This window comes from Oncorhynchus masou, chromosome 23 (assembly GCF_036934945.1).
Source record: "Oncorhynchus masou masou isolate Uvic2021 chromosome 23, UVic_Omas_1.1, whole genome shotgun sequence".
Taxonomy (NCBI): Eukaryota; Metazoa; Chordata; class Actinopteri; order Salmoniformes; family Salmonidae; genus Oncorhynchus; species Oncorhynchus masou.
This window is the reverse complement of record NC_088234.1, coordinates 704,893-728,529: the sequence shown is the minus strand read 5'-3', so window position 1 is coordinate 728,529 and position 23,637 is coordinate 704,893. Positions and strand designations below refer to the sequence as shown.

Sequence of the window (23,637 nt, the reverse complement as noted above, 5' to 3'; positions counted from 1 at the left end):
AGTCACCCTGGTTCGAATCCAGGCCCATAGGGCGGTGCACAATTGGCCCAGTGTCACCTGGGCTGTCATTGTAAATAAGAATTTGTTCTTAACTGACTTGCCTAGTTAAATGAAATGTTGTATTTATATCTTTGTTCAGTATAGAAAACCAAAGCAGAGGCAAAGCAAGTTGCCACTTCACCCCATAGACATTAAACCAGCTTCACCCCTCTTGCCAAAGTGAGCCAGAAAGGATTCCAATCTCTAGGCTCTTGTCGTTTTCATTGTTGTGAATCGCTTCATCATATTACTAACAAGACAAGTAGTGGACAATGTTCAGATCTGATCGGACAGACATGGTTAGTACCGTTGTCAATCAGCTAGTAATAAACTATCACAGACCCGCGCAAAAAACATCAGAATCACAATATTATTCCATTTACCGCGTACCCACCGCGTTCAACTAGGGCGAAAATCTGCCGCACGGCATGCAGTAGTCGGAGTTGACTCTTTAGTACCAAATCAAGGCTGAATCGAACGCACCCTGGCCAATCAGGGACGAGTTTCCGCACATCTCAACACTCGGGTCCCCGCCCCCAGCGTTCTACTGACGGTAATCAGCCAACGGGGGCGGGCTGGGGGCGGGGTCTGAGCTCCATCCAGTTTGAACCTCTATCAACTGGCCTCCGTAGCAAAGCACACAGCGTCGACAACAACAACAACAACGTGAAACGAATTATTTCTATCTGAGCGGTTAAAGTAAGTCATGGAAAAGATTACACGTTAGTAGTAGTCAAATTAAAAAAATTCCCTACATTAAGCAATTTAATGAAAAATGTACCTGAATAATTGTAGAAAACGTTAGTTTCCCCTTGCATGTTTAACTCGTATTTTTTCTGCTAAGTTACTGTACCGTTAACTGTTAACGTTACTGTATATTAACGTTAGCTAACTACAAAGCGAGCCACCGAAACGTTACGTAGCTACATCTACATTTCACATGTAGTTAAATTAAAAAATAAATTTGCTTTATTAAGGATGACTAATTTGATTACTCATTATTATTTTTCTTCTTCACACTAGCTAACGTTAACTAGCCGTAAGCTAACAGCGTTAGCATCTTTAGCATAAATGCTAGCGCTGGGGGATGGGATGAGTTAGCAGCGCGTTAGGCGGGAAGCAAATGGTGGGCCCATTGTTCTCAACGAGCTAGCATGCTAGGTGGCAGCTAACCGGGCTAACCCTCACTGCAAACACTATACAGTCTACTGCACACGGGTCTACAATGTTATCTGACGTGGATCCTAGCTAGTTAACCACTTTAGCTAGATGCTCTTGCATAAAAGTAGTTAATAAATGTGTCTATTTTTCTCCCGTGGTTCATCAGTCAGTCGTGTCACCATGGTGAAAGGGGACGTTAATAAACCCAAGGGCAAGACGTCAGCCTACGCCTTCTTCGTCCAGACCTGCCGGGAGGAACAGAAGATTAAACAACCCGACCAGTCGGTCAACTTCGCCGAGTTCTCCAAGCAGTGTTCAGAGAGATGGAGGGTACATATTAATACACACATCACAGGGTGTTATACCACCACGGTGTCTGTTATAATGGTGTTATATCACTGTGTCTGTTATAATGGTGTTATATCACTGTGTCTGTTATAATGGTGTTATATCACTGTGTCTGTTATAATGGTGTTATATCACTGTGTCTGTTATAATGGTGTTATATCACTGTGTCTATTATAATGGTGTTATATCACTGTGTCTGTTATAATGGTGTTATATCACTGTGTCTGTTATAATGGTGTTATATCACTGTGTCTGTTATAATGGTGTTATATCACTGTGTCTATTATAATGGTGTTATATCACTGTGTCTATTATAATGGTGTTATATCACTGTGTCTGTTATAATGGTGTTATATCACTGTGTCTGTTATAATGGTGTTATATCACTGTGTCTGTTATAATGGTGTTATATCACTGTGTCTGTTATAATGGTGTTATACCACTGTGTCTGTTATAATGGTGTTATATCACTGTGTCTATTATAATGGTGTTATATCACTGTGTCTGTTATAATGGTGTTATACCACTGTGTCTATTATAATGGTGTTATATCACTGTGTCTGTTATAATGGTGTTATACCACTGTGTCTGTTATAATGGTGTTATATCACTGTGTCTGTTATAATGGTGTTATACCACTGTGTCTGTTATAATGGTGTTATATCACTGTGTCTATTATAATGGTGTTATATCACTGTGTCTGTTATAATGGTGTTATATCACTGTGTCTATTATAATGGTGTTATATCACTGTGTCTGTTATAATGGTGTTATACCACTGTGTCTATTATAATGGTGTTATATCACTGTGTCTGTTATAATGGTGTTATATCACTGTGTCTGTTATAATGGTGTTATACCACTGTGTCTGTTATATCACTGTGTCTGTTATAATGGTGTTATATCGCTGTGTCTGTTATAATGGTGTTATATCACTGTGTCTATTATAATGGTGTTATATCACTGTGTCTGTTATAATGGTGTTATATCACTGTGTCTATTATAATGGTGTTATATCACTGTGTCTGTTATAATGGTGTTATATCACTGTGTCTGTTATAATGGTGTTATATCACTGTGTCAGTTATATCACTGTGTCTGTTATAATGGTGTTATATCACTGTGTCTGTTATAATGGTGTTATATCACTGTGTCTATTATAATGGTGTTATACCACTGTGTCTGTTATATCACTGTGTCTGTTATAATGGTGTTATATCACTGTGTCTGTTATAATGGTGTTATATCACTGTGTCTATTATAATGGTGTTATATCACTGTGTCTGTTATAATGGTGTTATATCACTGTGTCTATTATAATGGTGTTATATCACTGTGTCTGTTATAATGGTGTTATACCACTGTGTCTATTATAATGGTGTTATACCACTGTGTCTGTTATAATGGTGTTATATCACTGTGTCTGTTATAATGGTGTTATATCACTGTGTCTATTATAATGGTGTTATATCACTGTGTCTGTTATAATGGTGTTATACCACTGTGTCTATTATAATGGTGTTATACCACTGTGTCTGTTATAATGGTGTTATATCACTGTGTCTGTTATAATGGTGTTATACCACTGTGTCTGTTATATCACTGTGTCTGTTATAATGGTGTTATACCACTGTGTCTGTTATATCACTGTGTCTGTTATAATGGTGTTATATCACTGTGTCTGTTATATCGCTGTGTCTGTTATAATGGTGTTATATCACTGTGTCTGTTATATCGCTGTGTCTGTTATAATGGTGTTATATCACTGTGTCTGTTATAATGGTGTTATATCACTGTGTCTGTTATATCATGGTGTTATAATGTGTGTATATCACTGTTATAATGGTGTTATATCACTGTGTCTATTATAATGGTGTTATATCACTGTGTCTGTTATATCACTGTGTCTGTTATAATGGTGTTATATCACTGTGTCTGTTATATCACTGTGTCTGTTATAATGGTGTTATATCACTGTGTCTGTTATAATGGTGTTATATCACTGTGTCTGTTATAATGGTGTTATATCACTGTGTCTGTTATAATGGTGTTATATCACTGTGTCTGTTATAATGGTGTTATATCACTGTGTCTGTTATAATGGTGTTATATCACTGTGTCTGTTATAATGGTGTTATATCACTGTGTCTGTTATAATGGTGTTATATCACTGTGTCTGTTATAATGGTGTTATATCACTGTGTCTGTTATAATGGTGTTATATCACTGTGTCTGTTATAATGGTGTTATATCACTGTGTCTGTTATAATGGTGTTATATCACTGTGTCTATTATAATGGTGTTATACCACTGTGTCTGTTATAATGGTGTTATATCACTGTGTCTGTTATAATGGTGTTATACCACTGTGTCTGTTATATCACTGTGTCTGTTATAATGGTGTTATACCACTGTGTCTGTTATATCATATAATGGTGTTATATCACTGTCTGTTATATCGCTGTTATAATGGTGTTATATCACTGTGTCTGTTATATCGCTGTGTCTGTTATAATGGTGTTATATCACTGTGTCTGTTATAATGGTGTTATACCACTGTGTCTGTTATAATGGTGTTATATCACTGTGTCTGTTATAATGGTGTTATATCACTGTGTCTGTTATAATGGTGTTATATCACTGTGTCTGTTATAATGGTGTTATATCACTGTGTCTGTTATAATGGTGTTATATCACTGTGTCTGTTATAATGGTGTTATATCACTGTGTCTGTTATAATGGTGTTATATCACTGTGTCTGTTATAATGGTGTTATACCACTGTGTCTGTTATAATGGTGTTATATCACTGTGTCTGTTATAATGGTGTTATATCACTGTGTCTGTTATAATGGTGTGATATCACTGTGTCTGTTATAATGGTGTTATATCACTGTGTCTGTTATAATGGTGTTATATCACTGTGTCTGTTATAATGGTGTTATAATAATTGTGTCTGTTATAATGGTGTTATAATAATTGTGTGTGTGTGTAATAGAGATGTTATAACTGTGTTTGTGTGTAATAGAGAAGTTATAACTGTGTGTGTGTGTAATAGAGAAGTTATAACTGTGTGTGTGTAATAGTTATACCTGTGTTTGTGTGTAATAGTATATATACATAATGTAGTGTGTTTTATAACTGTTTGTAGGCTTCCACTGCGATTGACAAGCGTCGTTTTGAGGACATGGCGAAGAACGACAAGGTGCGTTATGAGAGGGACATGAGGGGGTACGTCCCCCCCAAGGGGATGGCCAAGAGTGGTAGGAGGAAGAAGGACCCCAACGCTCCAAAACGACCCCCGTGAGTCACACACTACTGTATATCCATCACATATGACCTGCTTCCCTCGAACCCTCCTCCTCCCTCCATCACATATGACCTGCTTCCCTCCTCCCTCCATCACATATGACCTGCTTCACTCGAACCCTCCTCCTCCCTCCATCACATATGACCTGCTTCCCTCTAACCCTCCATCACATATGACCTGCTTCACTCGAACCCTCCTCCATCCATCACATATGACCTGCTTCCCTCTAACCCTCCTCCTCCCTCCATCACATATGAACTGCTTTCCTCTAACCCTCCTCCTCCCTCCATCACATATGACCTGCTTCACTCTAACCCTCCTCCTCCCTCCATCACATATGACCTGCTTCCCTATAACCCTCCTCCGTCCATCACATATGATCTGCTTCACTCTAACCCTGCTCCTCCCTCCATCACATATGACCTGCTTCCCTCTAACCCTCCTCCCTCCATCACATATGACATGCTTCCCTCTAACCCTCCTCCCTCCATCACATATGACCTGCTTCCCTCGAACCCTCCTCCTCCCTCCATCACATATGACCTGCTTCCCTCCTCCCTCCATCACATATGACCTGCTTCACTCGAACCCTCCTCCTCCCTCCATCACATATGACCTGCTTCCCTCTAACCCTCCATCACATATGACCTGCTTCACTCGAACCCTCCTCCATCCATCACATATGACCTGCTTCCCTCTAACCCTCCATCACATATGACCTGCTTCCCTCTAACCCTCCTCCTCCCTCCATCACATATGACCTGCTTCACTCTAACCCTCCTCCTCCCTCCATCACATATGACCTGCTTCCCTATAACCCTCCTCCGTCCATCACATATGATCTGCTTCACTCTAACCCTGCTCCTCCCTCCATCACATATGACCTGCTTCCCTCTAACCCTCCTCCCTCCATCACATATGACCTGCTTCACTCTAACCCTCCTCCTCCCTCCATCACATATGACCTGCTTCCCTCCTCCCTCCATCACATATGACCTGCTTCACTCGAACCCTCCTCCTCCCTCCATCACATATGACCTGCTTCCCTCTAACCCTCCATCACATATGACCTGCTTCACTCGAACCCTCCTCCATCCATCACATATGACCTGCTTCCCTCTAACCCTCCATCACATATGACCTGCTTCCCTCTAACCCTCCTCCCTCCATCACATATGACCTGCTTCACTCTAACCCTCCTCCTCCCTCCATCACATATGACCTGCTTCCCTATAACCCTCCTCCGTCCATCACATATGATCTGCTTCACTCTAACCCTGCTCCTCCCTCCATCACATATGACCTGCTTCCCTCTAACCCTCCTCCCTCCATCACATATGACCTGCTTCACTCTAACCCTCCTCCCTCCATCACATATGACCTGCTTCCCTCCTCCATCCATCACATATGACCTGCTTCCCTCTAACCCTCCTCCGTCCATCACATATGACCTGCTTCACTCTAACCCTCCTCATCCGTCCATCACATATGACCTGCTTCACTCGAACCCTCCTCCGTCCATCACATATGACCTGCTTCCCTCCTCCCTCCATCACATATGACCTGCTTCCCTCTAACCCTCCTCTGTCCATCACATATAACCTGCTTCCCTTTAACCCTCCTCCCTCCATCACATATAACCTGCTTCCCTATAACCCCCCTCCCTCCATCACATATGACCTGCTTCCCTCCTTCCTCCATCACATATGACCTGCTTCCCTCTAACCCTCCTCCCTCCATCACATATGACCTGCTTCCCTCTAACCCTCCTCCCTCCATCACATATGACCTGCTTCCCTATAACCCTCCTCCGTCCATCACATATGACCTGCTTCCCTCCTCCATCCATCACATATGACCTGCTTCCCTATAACCCTCCTCCGTCCATCACATATGACCTGCTTCACTCTAACCCTGCTCCTCCCTCCATCACATATGACCTGCTTCCCTTTAACCCTCCTCCCTCCATCACATATGACCTGCTTCCCTATAACCCTCCTCCGTCCATCACATATGACATGCTTCCCTCTAACCCTCCTCCCTCCATCACATATGACCTGCTTCAATTGAACCCTCCTCCATCCATCACATATGACCTGCTTCCCTCTAACCCTCCATCACATATGACCTGCTTCCCTCTAACCCTCCTCCTCCCTCCATCACATATGACCTGCTTCACTCTAACCCTCCTCCTCCCTCCATCACATATGACCTGCTTCCCTATAACCCTCCTCCGTCATCACATATGACCTGTTGAACTCTAACCCTGCTCCTCCCTCCATCACATATGACCTGCTTCCCTCTAACCCTCCTCCCTCCATCACATATGACCTGCTTCCCTCCTCCATCCATCACATATGACCTGCTTCCCTCTAACCCTCCTCCTCCGTCCATCACATATGACCTGCTTCACTCTAACCCGCCTCCCTCCATCACATATGACCTGCTTCCCTCTAACCCTCCTCCATCCATCACATATGACCTGCTTCCCTATAACCCTCCTCCTCCCTCCATCACATATGAACTGCTTCCTCTAACCCTCCTCCCTCCATCACATATGACCTGCTTCCCTCTAACCCTCCTCCCTCCATCACATATGACCTGCTTCCCTCTAACCCTCCTCCCTCCATCACATATGACCTGCTTCACTCTAACCCTCCTCCTCCCTCCATCACATATGAACTGCTTTCCTCTAACCCTCCTCCCTCCATCACATATGACCTGCTTCCCTCTAACCCTCCTCCCTCCATCACATATGACCTGCTTCCCTCTAACCCTCCTCCCTCCATCACATATGACCTGCTTCCCTCTAACCCTCCTCCCTCCATCACATATGACCTGCTTCCCTCTAACCCTCCTCCCTCCATCACATATGACCTGCTTCCCTCTAACCCTCCTTCCTCCATCACATATGACCTGCTTCCCTCTAACCCTCCTTCCTCCATCACATATGACCTGCTTCCCTCTAACCCTCCTCCCTCCATCACATATGACCTGCTTCCCTCTAACCCTCCTCCCTCCATCACATATGACCTGCTTCCCTCTAACCCTCCTCCCTCCATCACATATGACCTGCTTCACTCTAACCCTCCTCCTCCCTCCATCACATATGACCTGCTTCCCTCTAACCCTCCTCCCTCCATCACATATGACCTGCTTCTCTCTAACCCTCCTCCTCCCTCCATCACATATGACCTGCTTCCCTCTAACCCTCCTCCCTCCATCACATATGACCTGCTTCACTCTAACCCTCCTCCTCCCTCCATCACATATGACCTGCTTCCCTCTAACCCTCCTCCCTCCATCACATATGACCTGCTTCCCTCTAACCCTCCTCCCTCCATCACATATGACCTGCTTCCCTCTAACCCTCCTCCCTCCATCACATATGACCTGCTTCCCTCTAACCCTCCTTCCTCTTCCTCAGGTCTGCCTTTTTTGTGTTCTCAGCAGAGTTCCGTCCGACGGTCAAACAGGAGTTCCCAGGTACACTACTGATGACAGTATTACTACCAGGGTCACTGATGATGACAGTATTACTACCAGGGTCACTAATGATGACAGTATTACTACCAGGGTCACTACTGATGACTATTACTCCATCACAATGATGACAGTATTACTACCAGGGTCACTACTGATGACAGTATTACTACCAGGGTCACTGATGATGACAGTATTACTACCAGGGTCACTAATGATGACAGTATTACTACCAGGGACACTAATGATGACAGTATTACTACCAGGGTCACTAATGATGACAGTATTACTACCAGGGTCACTAATGATGACAGTATTACTACCAGGGTCACTGATGATGACAGTATTACTACCAGGGACACTACTGATGACAGTATTACTACCAGGGACACTACTGATGACAGTATTACTACCAGGGTCACTAATGATGACAGTATTACTACCAGGGACACTAATGATGACAGTATTACTACCAGGGTCACTGATGATGACAGTAACTCTAACCCTCACTAATGATGACAGTATTACTACCAGGGTCACTACTGATGACAGTATTACTACCAGGGTCACTACTGATGACAGTATTACTACCAGGGTCACTAATGATGACAGTATTACTACCAGGGTCACTAATGATGACAGTATTACTACCAGGGTCACTAATGATGACAGTATTACTACCAGGGTCACTAATGATGACAGTATACTACCAGGGTCACTAATGATGACAGTATTACTACCAGGGTCACTAATGATGACAGTATTACTACCAGGGTCACTAATGATGACAGTATTACTACCAGGGTCACTAATGATGACAGTATTACTACCAGGGTCACTAATGATGACAGTATTACTACCAGGGTCACTAATGATGACAGTATTACCTACCAGGGTCACTAATGATGACAGTATTACTCCAGGGTCACTAATGATGACAGTATTACTACCCTCACTAATGATGACAGTATTACTACCAGGGTCACTAATGATGACAGTATTACTACCAGGGTCACTGATGATGACAGTATTACTACCAGGGACACTACTGATGACAGTATTACTACCAGGGTCACTAATGATGACAGTATTACTACCAGGGACACTAATGATGACAGTATTACTACCAGGGTCACTGATGATGACAGTATTACTACCAGGGACACTACTGATGACAGTATTACCTGGGTCACTCTGATGACTCTATTACTCCAGGGTCACTAATGATGACAGTATTACTACCAGGGACACTACTGATGACAGTATTACTACCAGGGACACTAATGATGACAGTATTACTACCAGGGTCACTAATAATGACAGTATTACTACCAGGGACACTACTGATGACAGTATTACTACCAGGGTCACTAATGATGACAGTATTACTACCAGGGTCACTACTGATGACAGTATTACTACCAGGGTCACTGATGATGACAGTATTACTACCAGGGTCACTAATGATGACAGTATTACTACCATGGACACTAATGATGACAGTATTACTACCAGGGTCACTAATGATGACAGTATTACTACCAGGGTCACTAATGATGACAGTATTACCACTACTATGACCCTCCTCCTCCCTCCATACATGATGACAGTATGCTACCCTCTAACCCTCCTCCCTGATGACAGTATTACTACCAGGGTCACTAATGATGACAGTATTACTACCAGGGTCACTAATGATGACAGTATTACTACCAGGGTCACTAATGATGACAGTATTACTACCAGGGTCACTAATGATGACAGTATTACTACCAGGGACACTAATGATGACAGTATTACTACCAGGGTCACTAATGATGACAGTATTACTACCAGGGACACTACTGATGACAGTATTACTACCAGGGACACTAATGATGACAGTATTACTACCAGGGTCACTACTGATGACAGTATTACTACCAGGGTCACTAATGATGACAGTATTACTACCAGGGTCACTACTGATGACAGTATTACTACCAGGGTCACTAATGAACAGTATTACTACCAGGGTCACTAATGATGACAGTATTACTACCAGGGTCACTAATGATGACAGTATTACTCCAGGGTCACTAATGATGACAGTATTACTACCAGGGTCACTAATGATGACAGTATTACTCCAGGGTCACAATGATGACAGTATTACTACACTAACAGTCCTCCTCCCAGTATTACTACCATCACATGATGACAGTATTACTACCACATATGACCTCACTAATGATGACAGTATTACCTAATGATGACAGTATTACTACCAGGGTCACTAATGATGACAGTATTACTACCAGGGTCACTAATGATACATATGACCTGCTATTCCTACCAGGGTCACTAATGATGACAGTATTACTACCAGGGTCACTAATGATGACAGTATTACTCCATCACTAATGATGACAGTTTACTACCAGGGTCACTAATGATGACAGTATTACTACCAGGGTCACTAATGATGACAGTATTACTCAGGGTCACTAATGATGACAGTATTACTACCAGGGTCACTAATGATGACAGTATTACTACCAGGGTCACTAATGATGACAGTATTACTACCAGGGTCACTAATGATGACAGGGTCACTAATGATGACAGTATTACTACCAGGGTCACTAATGATGACAGTATTACTACCAGGGTCACTAATGATGACAGTATTACAGGGTCACTAATGATGACAGTATTACTACCAGGGTCACTAATGATGACAGTATTACTACCAGGGTCACTAATGATGACAGTATTACTACCAGGGTCACTAATGATGACAGTATTACTACCAGGGTCACTAAGGGTCACTGATGACAGTATTACTACCAGGGTCACTAATGATGACAGTATTACTACCAGGGTCACTAATGATGACAGTATTACTACCAGGGTCACTAATGATGACAGTATTACTACCAGGGTCACTAATGATGACAGTATTACTACCAGGGTCACTAATGATGACAGTATTACTACCAGGGTCACTAATGATGACAGTATTACTACCAGGGTCACTAATGATGACAGTATTACTACCAGGGTCACTAATGATGACAGTATTACTACCAGGGTCACTAATGATGACAGTATTACTACCAGGGTCACTAATGATGACAGTATTACTACCAGGGTCACTAATGATGACAGTATTACTACCAGGGTCACTAATGATGACAGTATTACTACCAGGGTCACTAATGATGACAGTATTACTACCAGGGTCACTAATGATGACAGTATTACTACCAGATCACTAATGACAGTATTACTACCAGGGTCACTAATGATGACAGTATTACTACCAGGGTCACTAATGATGACAGTATTACTACCAGGGTCACTAATGATGACAGTATTACTACCAGGGTCACTAATGATGACAGTATTACTACCAGGGTCACTAATGATGACAGTATTACTACCAGGGTCACTAATGATGACAGTATTACTACCAGGGTCACTAATGATGACAGTACAGTTACTACCAGGGTCACTAATGATGACAGTATTACTACCAGGGTCACTAATGATGACAGTATTACTACCAGGGACACTAATGATGACAGTATTACTACCAGGGTCACTAATGATGACAGTATTACTACCAGGGTCACTAATGATGACAGTATTACTACCAGGGTCACTAATGATGACAGTATTACTACCAGGGTCACTAATGATGACAGTATTACTACCAGGGTCACTAATGATGACAGTATTACTACCAGGGTCACTAATGATGACAGTATTACTACCAGGGTCACTAATGATGACAGTATTACTACCAGGGTCACTAATGATGACAGTATTACTACCAGGGTCACTAATGATGACAGTATTACTACCAGGGTCACTAATGATGACAGTATTACTACCAGGGTCACTAATGATGACAGTATTACTACCAGGGTCACTAATGATGACAGTATTACTACCAGGGTCACTAATGATGACAGTATTACTACCAGGGTCACTAATGATGACAGTATTACTACCAGGGTCACTAATGATGACAGTATTACTACCAGGGTCACTAATGATGACAGTATTACTACCAGGGTCACTAATGATGACAGTATTACTACCAGGGTCACTAATGATGACAGTATTACTACCAGGTCACTAATGATGACAGTATTACTACCAGGGTCACTAATGATGACAGTATTACTACCAGGGTCACTAATGATGACAGTATTACTACCAGGGTCACTAATGATGACAGTATTACTACCAGGGTCACTAATGATGACAGTATTACTACCAGGGTCACTAATGATGACAGTATTACTACCAGGGTCACTAATGATGACAGTATTACTACCAGGGTCACTAATGATGACAGTATTACTACCAGGGTCACTAATGATGACAGTATTACTACCAGGAGTTCCCAGGGTCACTAATGATGACAGTATTACTACCAGGGTCACTAATGATGACAGTATTACTACCAGGGTCACTAATGATGACAGTATTACTACCAGGGTCACTACTGATGACAGTGTTACTACCAGGGTCACTAATGATGACAGTATTACTACCAGGGTCACTAATGATGACAGTATTACTACCAGGGTCACTAATGATGACAGTATTACTACCAGGGTCACTAATGATGACAGTATTACTACCAGGGTCACTAATGATGACAGTATTACTACCAGGGTCACTAATGATGACAGTATTACTACCAGGGTCACTAATGATGACAGTATTACTACCAGGGTCACTACACGTATAATAATGTATATATTACTGTCTCCAGTCTGTTCTATAGGAGAGTCTAATAATAATGTATATATTACTGTCTCCAGTCTGTTCTATAGGAGAGTCTAATAGTAATGTATATATTACTGTCTCCAGTCTGTTCTATAGGAGAGTCTAATAATAATGTATATATTACTGTCTCCAGTCTGTTCTATAGGAGAGTCTAATAATAATGTATATATTACTGTCTCCAGTCTGTTCTATAGGAGAGTCTAATAGTAATGTATATATTACTGTCTCCAGTCTGTTCTATAGGAGAGTCTAATAGTAATGTATATATTACTGTCTCCAGTCTGTTCTATAGGAGAGTCTAATAGTAATGTATATATTACTGTCTCCAGTCTGTTCTATAGGAGAGTCTAATAGTAATGTATATATTACTGTCTCCAGTCTGTTCTATAGGAGAGTCTAATAGTAATGTATATATTACTGTCTCCAGTCTGTTCTATAGGAGAGTCTAATAGTAATGTATATATTACTGTCTCCAGTCTGTTCTATAGGAGAGTCTAATAGTAATGTATATATTACTGTCTCCAGTCTGTTCTATAGGAGAGTCTAATAATAATGTATATATTACTGTCTCCAGTCTGTTCTATAGGAGAGTCTAATAATAATGTATATATTACTGTCTCCAGTCTGTTCTATAGGAGAGTCTAATAATAATGTATATATTACTGTCTCCAGTCTGTTCTATAGGAGAGTCTAATAATAATGTATATATTACTGTCTCCAGTCTGTTCTATAGGAGAGTCTAATAATAATGTATATATTACTGTCTCCAGTCTGTTCTACAGGAGAGTCTAATAATAATGTATATATTACTGTCTCCAGTCTGTTCTATAGGAGAGTCTAATAGTAATGTATATATTACTGTCTCCAGTCTGTTCTATAGGAGAGTCTAATAATAATGTATATATTACTGTCTCCAGTCTGTTCTATAGGAGAGTCTAATAGTAATGTATATATTACTGTCTCCAGTCTGTTCTATAGGAGAGTCTAATAATAATGTATATATTACTGTCTCCAGTCTGTTCTATAGGAGAGTCTAATAGTAATGTATATATTACTGTCTCCAGTCTGTTCTATAGGAGAGTCTAATAGTAATGTATATATTACTGTCTCCAGTCTGTTCTATAGGAGAGTCTAATAATAATGTATATACACGTATAATAATGTACAAGTCGTTAGTTTACATTCACTTAGGTTGGAGTCATTAAAACTTGTTTTTCAACCACTCCACAAATGTCTTGTTAACAAACTATAGTTTTGGCAAGTCGGTTAGGACATCTACTTTGTGCATGACACAAGTAATTTTTCCAACAATTGTTTACAGACAGATTATTTCACTTACAATTTACTGTATCACAATTCCAGTGGGTCTGACTGTGCCTTTAAACAGCTTGGAAAATTCCAGAAAATGATGTCATGGCTTTCGAAGCTTCTGATTTGAGTCAATTGGAGTTGTACCTGTGGATGTATTTCAAGGGCTATCTTCAAACTCAGTGCCTCTTTGCTTGACATCATGGAAAAAATCAAAATAAACCAGCCAAGACCCCAGAAAAAAAATGGTAGACCTCCACAAGTCTGGTTCATCCTTGGGAGCAATTTCCAAACGCCTGAAGGTACCACGTTCATCTGTACAACCAATAGTACACAAGTATAAACACCATGGGACCACGCAGCCGTCACACCGTTCAGGAAGGAGATGTGTTCTGTCTCCTAGAGATGAATGTACTTTGGTGTGAAAAGTGCAAATCAATCCCAGAACAACAGCAAAGGACCTTGTGAAGATGCTGGAGGAAACAGGTACAAAAGTATCTATATCCACAGTAAAACGAGTCCCATATCGACATAACCTGAAAGGCCGCTCAGCAAGGAAGAAGCCACTGCTCCAAAACCACCATAAAAAAAGCCTGACTACGGTTTGCAACTGCACATTGTCACGCCCTGACCTTAGAGATCCTTTTTATGTCTCTATTTTGGTTTTGGGCGTGAGTTGCTGTTCTATGTTTTGTATTCTATGTATGTATTCTATAGTTTGTGGGTTGTTATTCTATGTTTAGTTGCCTGTTCTGCACTAGCCATATTGCTTCACGGTTCGTTTTGTTGTTTTGTTTAGTTCTGTTCAGTGTTCTCTCTTTAATTAAAGAGTTATGTTCCCTTACCACGCTGCACCTTGGTCTCCTCTTTACGACGAACGTGACAACATGGGGACAAAGATCGTACTTTTTGGAGAAATGTCCTCTGGTCTGATGAAACAAAAATAGAACTGTTTGGCCATAATGACCATCGTTATGTTTGGAGGAAAAAGGGGAAGGCTTGCAAGACGAAGAACACCATCCCAACCGTAAAGCACAGGGGTGGCAGCATCGTGTTGTGGGGGTGCTTTGCTGCAGGAGGGACTGTTCCACTTCACACAATAGATGGCATCATGAGGAAAGAAAATTATGTGGATATATTGAAGCAACATCTCAAGACATCAGTCAGGAAGTTAAAGCTTGGTCGCAAAAGGGTCTTCCAAATGAACAATGACCCCAAGCATACTTCCAAAGTTGTGGCAAAATGGCTTAAGGACAACAAAATCAATGTATTGTGTGTGGCCATCACAAAGCCCTGACCTCAATCCTATAGAAAATTTGTTGGCAGAACTGAAAAAGCGCGAGCAAGGAGGCCTACAAACCTGACTCAGTTACACCAGCTCTGTCAGGAGGAATGGGCCAAAATTCACCCAACTTATTGTGGGAAGCTTGTGAAGGCTACCTGAAATCTTTGACCCAAGTTAAACAATTTAAAGGCAATGCTACCAAATACTAATTGAGTGTATGTAAACTTCTGACCCACTGGGAATGTGATGAAAGAAATAAAAGCTGAAATAAATCATTCTCTCTACTATTATTCTGACATTTCACATTCTTAAAATAAAGTGGTGATCCTAACTGACCTAAAATGGAATTTTTACTAGGATTAAATGTCAGGAATTGTGAAAACTGAGTTTAAATGTATTTGGCTAAGGTGTATGTAAACTTCTGATTTCAACTGTATATACTACTACCTTATAGAACAGCTTTTAGACAATAATATGTCCATTATTATATATATATATATACTACCCCCTATGAGGTACTATATATATATATATATATATATATATATATATATATATATATATATATATATATATATGTATATGAGGTAGTATATATATATATATATAATGTATGTATTATTGTCTCCAGGCTGTACTATATGGGGTAGTATATATATATATATATATATATATATGTATATATATAATGTATGTATATGAGGTAGTGTATATATATATATATGTATGTATATGGGGTAGTATATATATATATAATGTATGTTTATGGGGTAGTAGTATATATATATATATAATGTATATGAGGTAGTATATATATATAATAATATAATGTATGTATTATTGTCTCCAGGCTGTTCTATAGGAGGTAGTATACAGTGGGGCAAAAAAGTATTTAGTCAGCCACCAATTGTGCAAGTTCTCCCACTTAAAAAGATGAGAGAGGCCTGTAATTTTCATCATAGGTACACTTCAACTATGTCACGCCTTGGTCTTAGTATTTTGTGTTTTAGTTAATTAGTTGGTCAGGCCAGGGTGTGACATGGGTTTATGTTATTGTGTTGTCGTATTGGGTTTTTTGTAGGCATTGGGATTGTGGTTGATTAGGGGTGTGTTTAGTTTAGGTTTGGCTGCCTGAGGCGGTTCTCAATCAGAGTCAGGTGATTCTTGTTGTCTCTGATGGGGAACCGTATTTAGGTAGCCTGGGTTCACTGTGTATTTCGTGGGTGATTGTTCCTGTCTCTGTGTAGTTTCACCAGATAGGCTGTATTAGGTTTCACGTTCCGTTTTGTTGTTTTTGTATTTTGTATCAGTTATTTCATGTACCGCGATTCATTCATTAAAAACATGAGTAACCACCACGCTGCATTTCGGTCCGACTCTCTTCCAACAAACAAAGAACGCCGTTACAAACTATGACAGAGAAAATGAGAAAAAAATCCAGAAAATCACATTGTAGGATTTTATATGAATTTATTTGCAAATTATGGTGGAAAATAAGTATTTGATCACCTACAAACAAGCAAGATTTCTGGCTCGCACAGACCTGTAACAACTTCTTTAAGAGGCTCCTCTGTCCTCCACTCGTTACCTGTATTAATGGCACCTGTTTGAACTTGTTATCAGTATAAAAGACACCTGTCCACAACCTCAAACAGTCACACTCCAAACTCCACTATGGCCAAGACCAAAGAGCTGTCAAAGGACACCAGAAACAAAATTGTAGACCTGCACCAGGCTGGGAAGACTGAATCTGCAATAGGTAAGCAGCTTGGTTTGAAGAAATCAACTGTGGGGGCAATTATTAGGAAATGGAAGACATACAAGACCACTGATAATCTCCCTCGATCTGGGGCTCCACGCAAGATCTCATCCCGTGGGGTCAAAATCCCAGAACCACACGGGGGGACCTAGTGAATGACCTGCAGAGATCTGGGACCAAAGTAACAAAGCCTACCATCAGTAACACACAGGGACTCAAATCCTGCAGTGCCAGACGTGTCCCCCTGTTTAAGCCAGTACATGTCCAGGCCCGTCTGAAGTTTGTTAGAGAGCAATTGGATGATCCAGAAGAAGATTGGGAGAATGTCATATGGTCAGATGAAACCAAAATCTAACTTTTTGGTAAAAACTAAACTCGTCGTGTTTGGAGGACAAAGAATTCTGAGTTGCATCCAAAGAACACCATACCTACTGTGAAGCATGGGGGTGGAAACATCATGCTTTTGGGGCTGTTTTTCTGCAAAGGGACCAGGACGACTGATCCGTGTAAAGGAAAGAATGAATGGGGCCATGTATTGTGAGATTTTGAGTGAAAACCTCCTTCCATTAGCAAGGGCATTGAAGATGAAACGTGGCTGGGTCTTTCAGCATGACAATGATCCCAAACACACCGCCCAGGCAACGAAGGAGTGGCTTCGTAAGAAGCATTTCAAGGTCCTGGAGTGGCCTAGCCAGTCTCCAGATCTTAACCCCATAGAAAATCTTTGGAGGGAGTTGAAAGTCAGTGTTGCCCAGCAACAGCCCCAAAACATCACTGCTCTAGAGGAGCTCTGCATGGAGGAATGGGCCAAAATACCAGCAACAGTGTGCGAAAACCTTGTGAAGACTTACAGAAAACGTTTGACCTCTGTCATTGCCAACAAAGGGTATATAACAAAGTATTGAGAAACTTTTGTTATTGACCGAATACTTATTTTCCACCATAATTTGCAAATAAATTCATTAAAAATCGTACAATGTGATTTTCTGGATTTTTTTTTCTCATTTTGTCTGTCATAGTGGAAGTGTACCTATGATGAAAATTACAGGCCTCTCTCATCTTTTTAAGTGCGAGAACTTGCACAATTGGTGGCTAACTAAATACTTTTTTGCCCCACTGTATATATATATAGATATATATATATAGATATATATATATAATGTATGTATTATTGTCTCCTGACTGTTCTATATGAGGTAATGTATGTATATGAGGTAGTATATATATATAATGTATGTATTATTGTCTCCTGACTGTTCTATATGAGGTAGTATATATATATATATATATATATATATATATATAATGTATGTATATGAGGTAGTATATATATATATATATATAATGTATGTATTATTGTCTCCTGACTGTTCTATATGAGGTAGTATATATATATATATAATGTATGTATATGAGGTAGTATATATAATGTATATATTATTGTCTCCAGGCTGTTCTATAGGATGTAGTAGTAGTGTATATATATATATAATGTATATATTATCGTCTCCAGGCTGTTCTATAGGATGTAGTAGTAGTATATATATATATATATAATGTATATATATAGGCTGTTCTATAGGATGTAGTAGTAGTGTATATATATATATAATGTATATATTATCGTCTCCAGGCTGTTCTATAGGATGTAGTAGTAGTATATATATATATATATATATATATATATATATATATAATGTATATATTATCGTCTCCAGGCTGTTCTATAGGATGTAGTAGTAGTGTATATATATATATAATGTATATATTATTGTCTCCAGTCTGTTCTATGGGGTGTAGTATGTATATATATAATGTATATATTATCGTCTCCAGGCTGTTCTATAGGATGTAGTAGTAGTGTATATATATATATAATGTATATAATCTGTTCTATATGTAGTAGTATATATATAATGTCTATATTATTGTCTCCAGTCTGTTCTATGGGATGTAGTAGTGTATATATATAATGTATATATTATCGTAGGCTGTTCTATAGGATGTATATATATAATGTATATATATATAATGTATATATTATCGTCTCCAGTCTGTTCTATAGGATGTAGTAGTAGTGTAGTATATATATATAATGTATATATTATTGTCTCCAGGCTGTTCTATAGGTATATATATATATATATATAATGTATTCACCCTATAGTATTATATATATATATTATTGTCTCCAGGCTGTTCTATAGGATGTAGTAGTGTATATATATATAATGTCTCCAGTCTGTTCTATAGGATGTAGTGTGTATATATATATATGTATATATTATTGTCTCCAGTCTGTTCTATAGGATGAAGTAGTCTATATATATATAATGTATATATTATTGTCTCCAGGCTGTTCTATAGGATGTAGTAGTGTATATATATATAATGTATATATTATTGTCTCCAGGCTGTTCTATAGGATGTAGTAGTGTATATATATATAATGTATATATTATCGTCTCCTGTTCTATAGGATGTAGTAGTGTGTATATATATAATGTATATATTATCGTCTCCAGGCTGTTCTATAGGATGTAGTAGTGTATATATATATAATGTATATATTATCGTCTCCAGGCTGTTCTATAGGATGTAGTAGTGTATATATATATAATGTATATATTATTGTCTCCAGTCTGTTCTATAGGATGTAGTAGTGTATGTATATATAATGTATATATTATCGTCTCCAGGCTGTTCTATAGGAGAGACAGCTAAGAAGCTGGGGATCATGTGGGGTCAACAGACTCCAACCCAGAAACAGCCGTTTGAAGAGAAGGCTCTCCGACTGAGGGAGAAATACGACAAGGTACTCTACGTTACTACGGGAACAAACACGCACACAGATACAGGACTTTAACACGGCTTCCCATTAGCTTATTTAGCCACTTGTCCTTTGGTGTAGTAGGACATATATTTTGCTTGTCCAAAATCTCCGTAACACCATTTTTACACGATGACAGGAACCACTTTTAAAAAATGCATTAGTATGTTTTTACTTTTTATAGAAAATCAGATATACAGTGAATTCTGGAAGTATTCACACCCCTTGACTTTTTCCACATTTTGTAACGTTACAGCCTTATTCTAATAGTTTTTCCCCCTCATCAATCTACACACTATAATGACAAAGCAAAAAACTGTTTTTTTTAGACATTATTGCATTTATTTATTTTTATTATTGGAGAAAACGTCACATTTACATCAGTATTCAGACCTTTACTCAGTACTTTGTTGAAGCACCTTCGGCAGCGGTTACAGACTCAAGTCTTCTTGGGTTTGATGCTACCAGCTTGGCACACCTGGATGGAGAGTGTTGCTGCTCAGCTATTTTCAGGTCTCTCCAGAGATGTTCGATCAGGTTCAAGTCCGGGCTCTGGCTGGGCCACTCAAGGACATTCAGAGACTTGAGACATTCAGAAGCCACTCCTGCGTTTTCTTGGCTGTGTGCCTAGGGTCTTGTCCTGTTGGAAGGTGAACCTTCGCCCCAGTCTGAAGTCCCTAGTGCTCTGGAGCAGATTGTCAAGGATCTCTCGGTACTTTGCTCCGTTCATCTTTCCCTTGATCCTGACTAGTCTCCCGGTCCCTGCCTCTGAAAACATCTCCACAGCATGATGCTGCCACCACCATGTTTCACCGTAGGGATGGTGCCTGGTTTCCTCCAGACGTGATGCTTGGCATTCTGGCCAAAGAGTTCAATCTTGGTTTCATCAGACCAGAGAATCTTGTTTCTCATGGTCTGAGAGTCTTTAGGTGCCTTTTGGCAAACTCTAATCGGGCTGTCATGTGTCCTTTTACTAAGGAGTGGCTTCCGTCTGGACACTCATAAAGGTCTGATTGGTGCAGATTGGTTGTCTTTCTGGAAGGTTCCCCATCTCCAAAGATGAACTCTGGAGCTCTGTCAGAGTGACCCTTGGGTTCTTGGTCACCTCCCTGACCAAGGCCCTTTTCCCCTGATTGCTCAGTTTGGCCGGGCGGTCAGCTCTAGGAAGAGTCTTGGTGGTTCCAAACTTCTTCCATTTAAGATTGATGGAGCCCCCTGTGTTCTTGGGGACCTGCAATGCTGCAGACATTGTTTGGTACCCGTCTCCAGTTCTGTGCCTCGACACAATCCTGTCTCGGAGCTCTACGGACAATTCCTTTGACCTCATGGCTTTGTTTTTGCTCTGACATGCACAGTAAACTGTGGGACCTTATATACACAGGTGTTTGCCTTTCCAAATCATGTCCAATCAATTTAATTTATCACAGGTGGACTCCAAGTTGAAGAAACATCACAAGGATGATCAATGGAAACAGGATGCCCCTAAGCTCAATTTCGAGTCTCATATCAAAGAGTCTGAATACTTATGTAAATAAGGTATGTGTTTTTTATTTTTCATGAATTTGAAAACATTTCTAAAAACCAGTTTTCTTTTTGTCATTATGGGGTATTGTGTGTAGATTGATGATGACATCATTATGGGGCACCTGTTAGAGACTGACAGCTGTACCCCATCAAAACACCTGTTAGAGACTGACAGCTGTACCCCATCATAACACCTGTTAGAGACTGACAGCTGTACCCCATCATAACACCTGTTAGAGACTGACAGCTGCTGACAGCTGTACCCCATCATAACACCTGTTAGAGACTGACAGCTGTACCCCATCATAACACCTGTTAGAGACTGACAGCTGTACCCCATCATAACACCTGTTAGAGACTGACAGCTGTACCCCATAACACCTGTTAGAGACTGACAGACAGCTGTACCCCATCATAACACCTGTTAGAGACTGACAGCTGTTAGAGACTGACAGCTGTACCCCATCATAACACCTGTTAGAGACTGACAGCTGTACCCCATCATAACACCATGACAGCTGTACTCATAACACCTGTTAGAGACTGACAGCTGTACCCCATCATAACACCTGTTAGAGACTGACAGACAGCTGTACCCCATCATAACACCATCTCTCTGTCTGTAGGATATGGCTGCATACCGCTCTGGTGCGAACGTTAAGCGGGTGCCGATGCGACCCGGTCCCGGTGGCTCGTCCAATATGATGCCCCACGCCATGGCCGGTGGCGACGATGATGATGACGACGACCTGGAGGACGATGATGACGAGGATGACGATGATGATGAGTAAAGTGTTAGCGTAGTGTTCGTGCCTGTTGGATTGGTGCGTTCGATTTAGCGCTCGCCTAGTGGGCGGAGTTTGCGTATTTTGAGACCATTCCATTGGTCCTAAAGTGGAAACTCCGCCCTCCCAGGGTCGCGGCGAGGTAAAACGAACAAACCCAGTTCCACCGGAATCCTAACGGGCCAGAGGAGGAATCTGATTGGCTGAAAGTTATGTGTGCCTGTCAGGGACCCTGCAGGGTTGAGGGCTGACCAGAGGTCAAAGGTTAGTTAGGTCAGGGGTTAGTTAGAGCTGGACTGGACCAGACACGACCTAAAGGGGACTCATAATATCACCGTGTAACTGAATAGTCGTCATCGCAAACATCTGTAACCCTGGAAACAGTTGCTGTGGGCCAACATGTCCAATAGCAGACCTCTGTTGGGGTTGGATAAGAGCTGAATGTTTTGGGTGTCTTCATTCGGTGTTGCTGTTTGTAGAAGGTTGTTGTTGTTCCCAGGGTTGTGTGTGGTCCTAGTGGTGTTCAGGCTCTACAATATTATCACGTGTCGTAACAGAGCTGTGTGACGCTACAGACTCTTTTAAAATATACACTTTATTTTTTTGTTTTTAATTTTCTTTTTTAATGGAAAAATGTGTCCTGAAACAATATGTAGAAATTGACTTTTATAATAAAAAAAATTATGATTCTGAAAATGTTTTTTTTGTGTTTTATCTAATCCTGTTCCAACACTGACATGACGCAGTAAATGTAACAAATAATTAAAGAGTGTTAGTAAGATAACAATAGCGGGCCTAAATACAGGGGGTACCGGTACAGAGTCAATGTGGAGGCTATATACAGGGGGTACCAGTACATAGTCAATGTGGAGGCTATATACAGGGGGTACCGGTACAGAGTCAGTGTGGAGGCTATATACAGGGGGTACTGGTACAGAGTCAATGTGGAGGCTATATACAGGGGGTACTGGTACAGAGTCAATGTGGAGGCTATATACAGGGGGTACTGGTACAGAGTCAA

General features: G+C 40.5%; 1 protein-coding gene across 1 annotated transcript; it reads left to right on the top strand.

The window, feature by feature from the left end:
• Positions 1 to 627: 627 nt before the first annotated feature.
• LOC135510156 (high mobility group protein B2-like) lies at positions 628 to 23,312 on the top strand. The gene is made up of 6 exons (XM_064930936.1): positions 628 to 738; positions 1,367 to 1,530; positions 4,699 to 4,850; positions 8,285 to 8,343; positions 20,177 to 20,292; positions 22,458 to 23,312. The coding sequence occupies exons 2-6, from the start codon at positions 1,381 to 1,383 to the stop codon at positions 22,620 to 22,622; spliced, it is 642 nt and encodes a 213-aa protein (XP_064787008.1). The 5' UTR covers positions 628 to 738; positions 1,367 to 1,380; the 3' UTR covers positions 22,623 to 23,312.
• The last annotated feature ends 325 nt before the right edge of the window (positions 23,313 to 23,637 follow it).

Coding starts and splice junctions, on each gene's coding strand:
- LOC135510156 (XM_064930936.1), top strand. CDS start 1,381: ATGGTGAAAGGGGACGTTAATAAACCCAAGGGCAAGACGTCAGCCTAC. Junction 1,531..4,698: donor AGTGTTCAGAGAGATGGAGG/GTACATATTAAT, acceptor AACTGTTTGTAG/GCTTCCACTGCGATTGACAA. Junction 4,851..8,284: donor AACGCTCCAAAACGACCCCC/GTGAGTCACACA, acceptor CCTCTTCCTCAG/GTCTGCCTTTTTTGTGTTCT.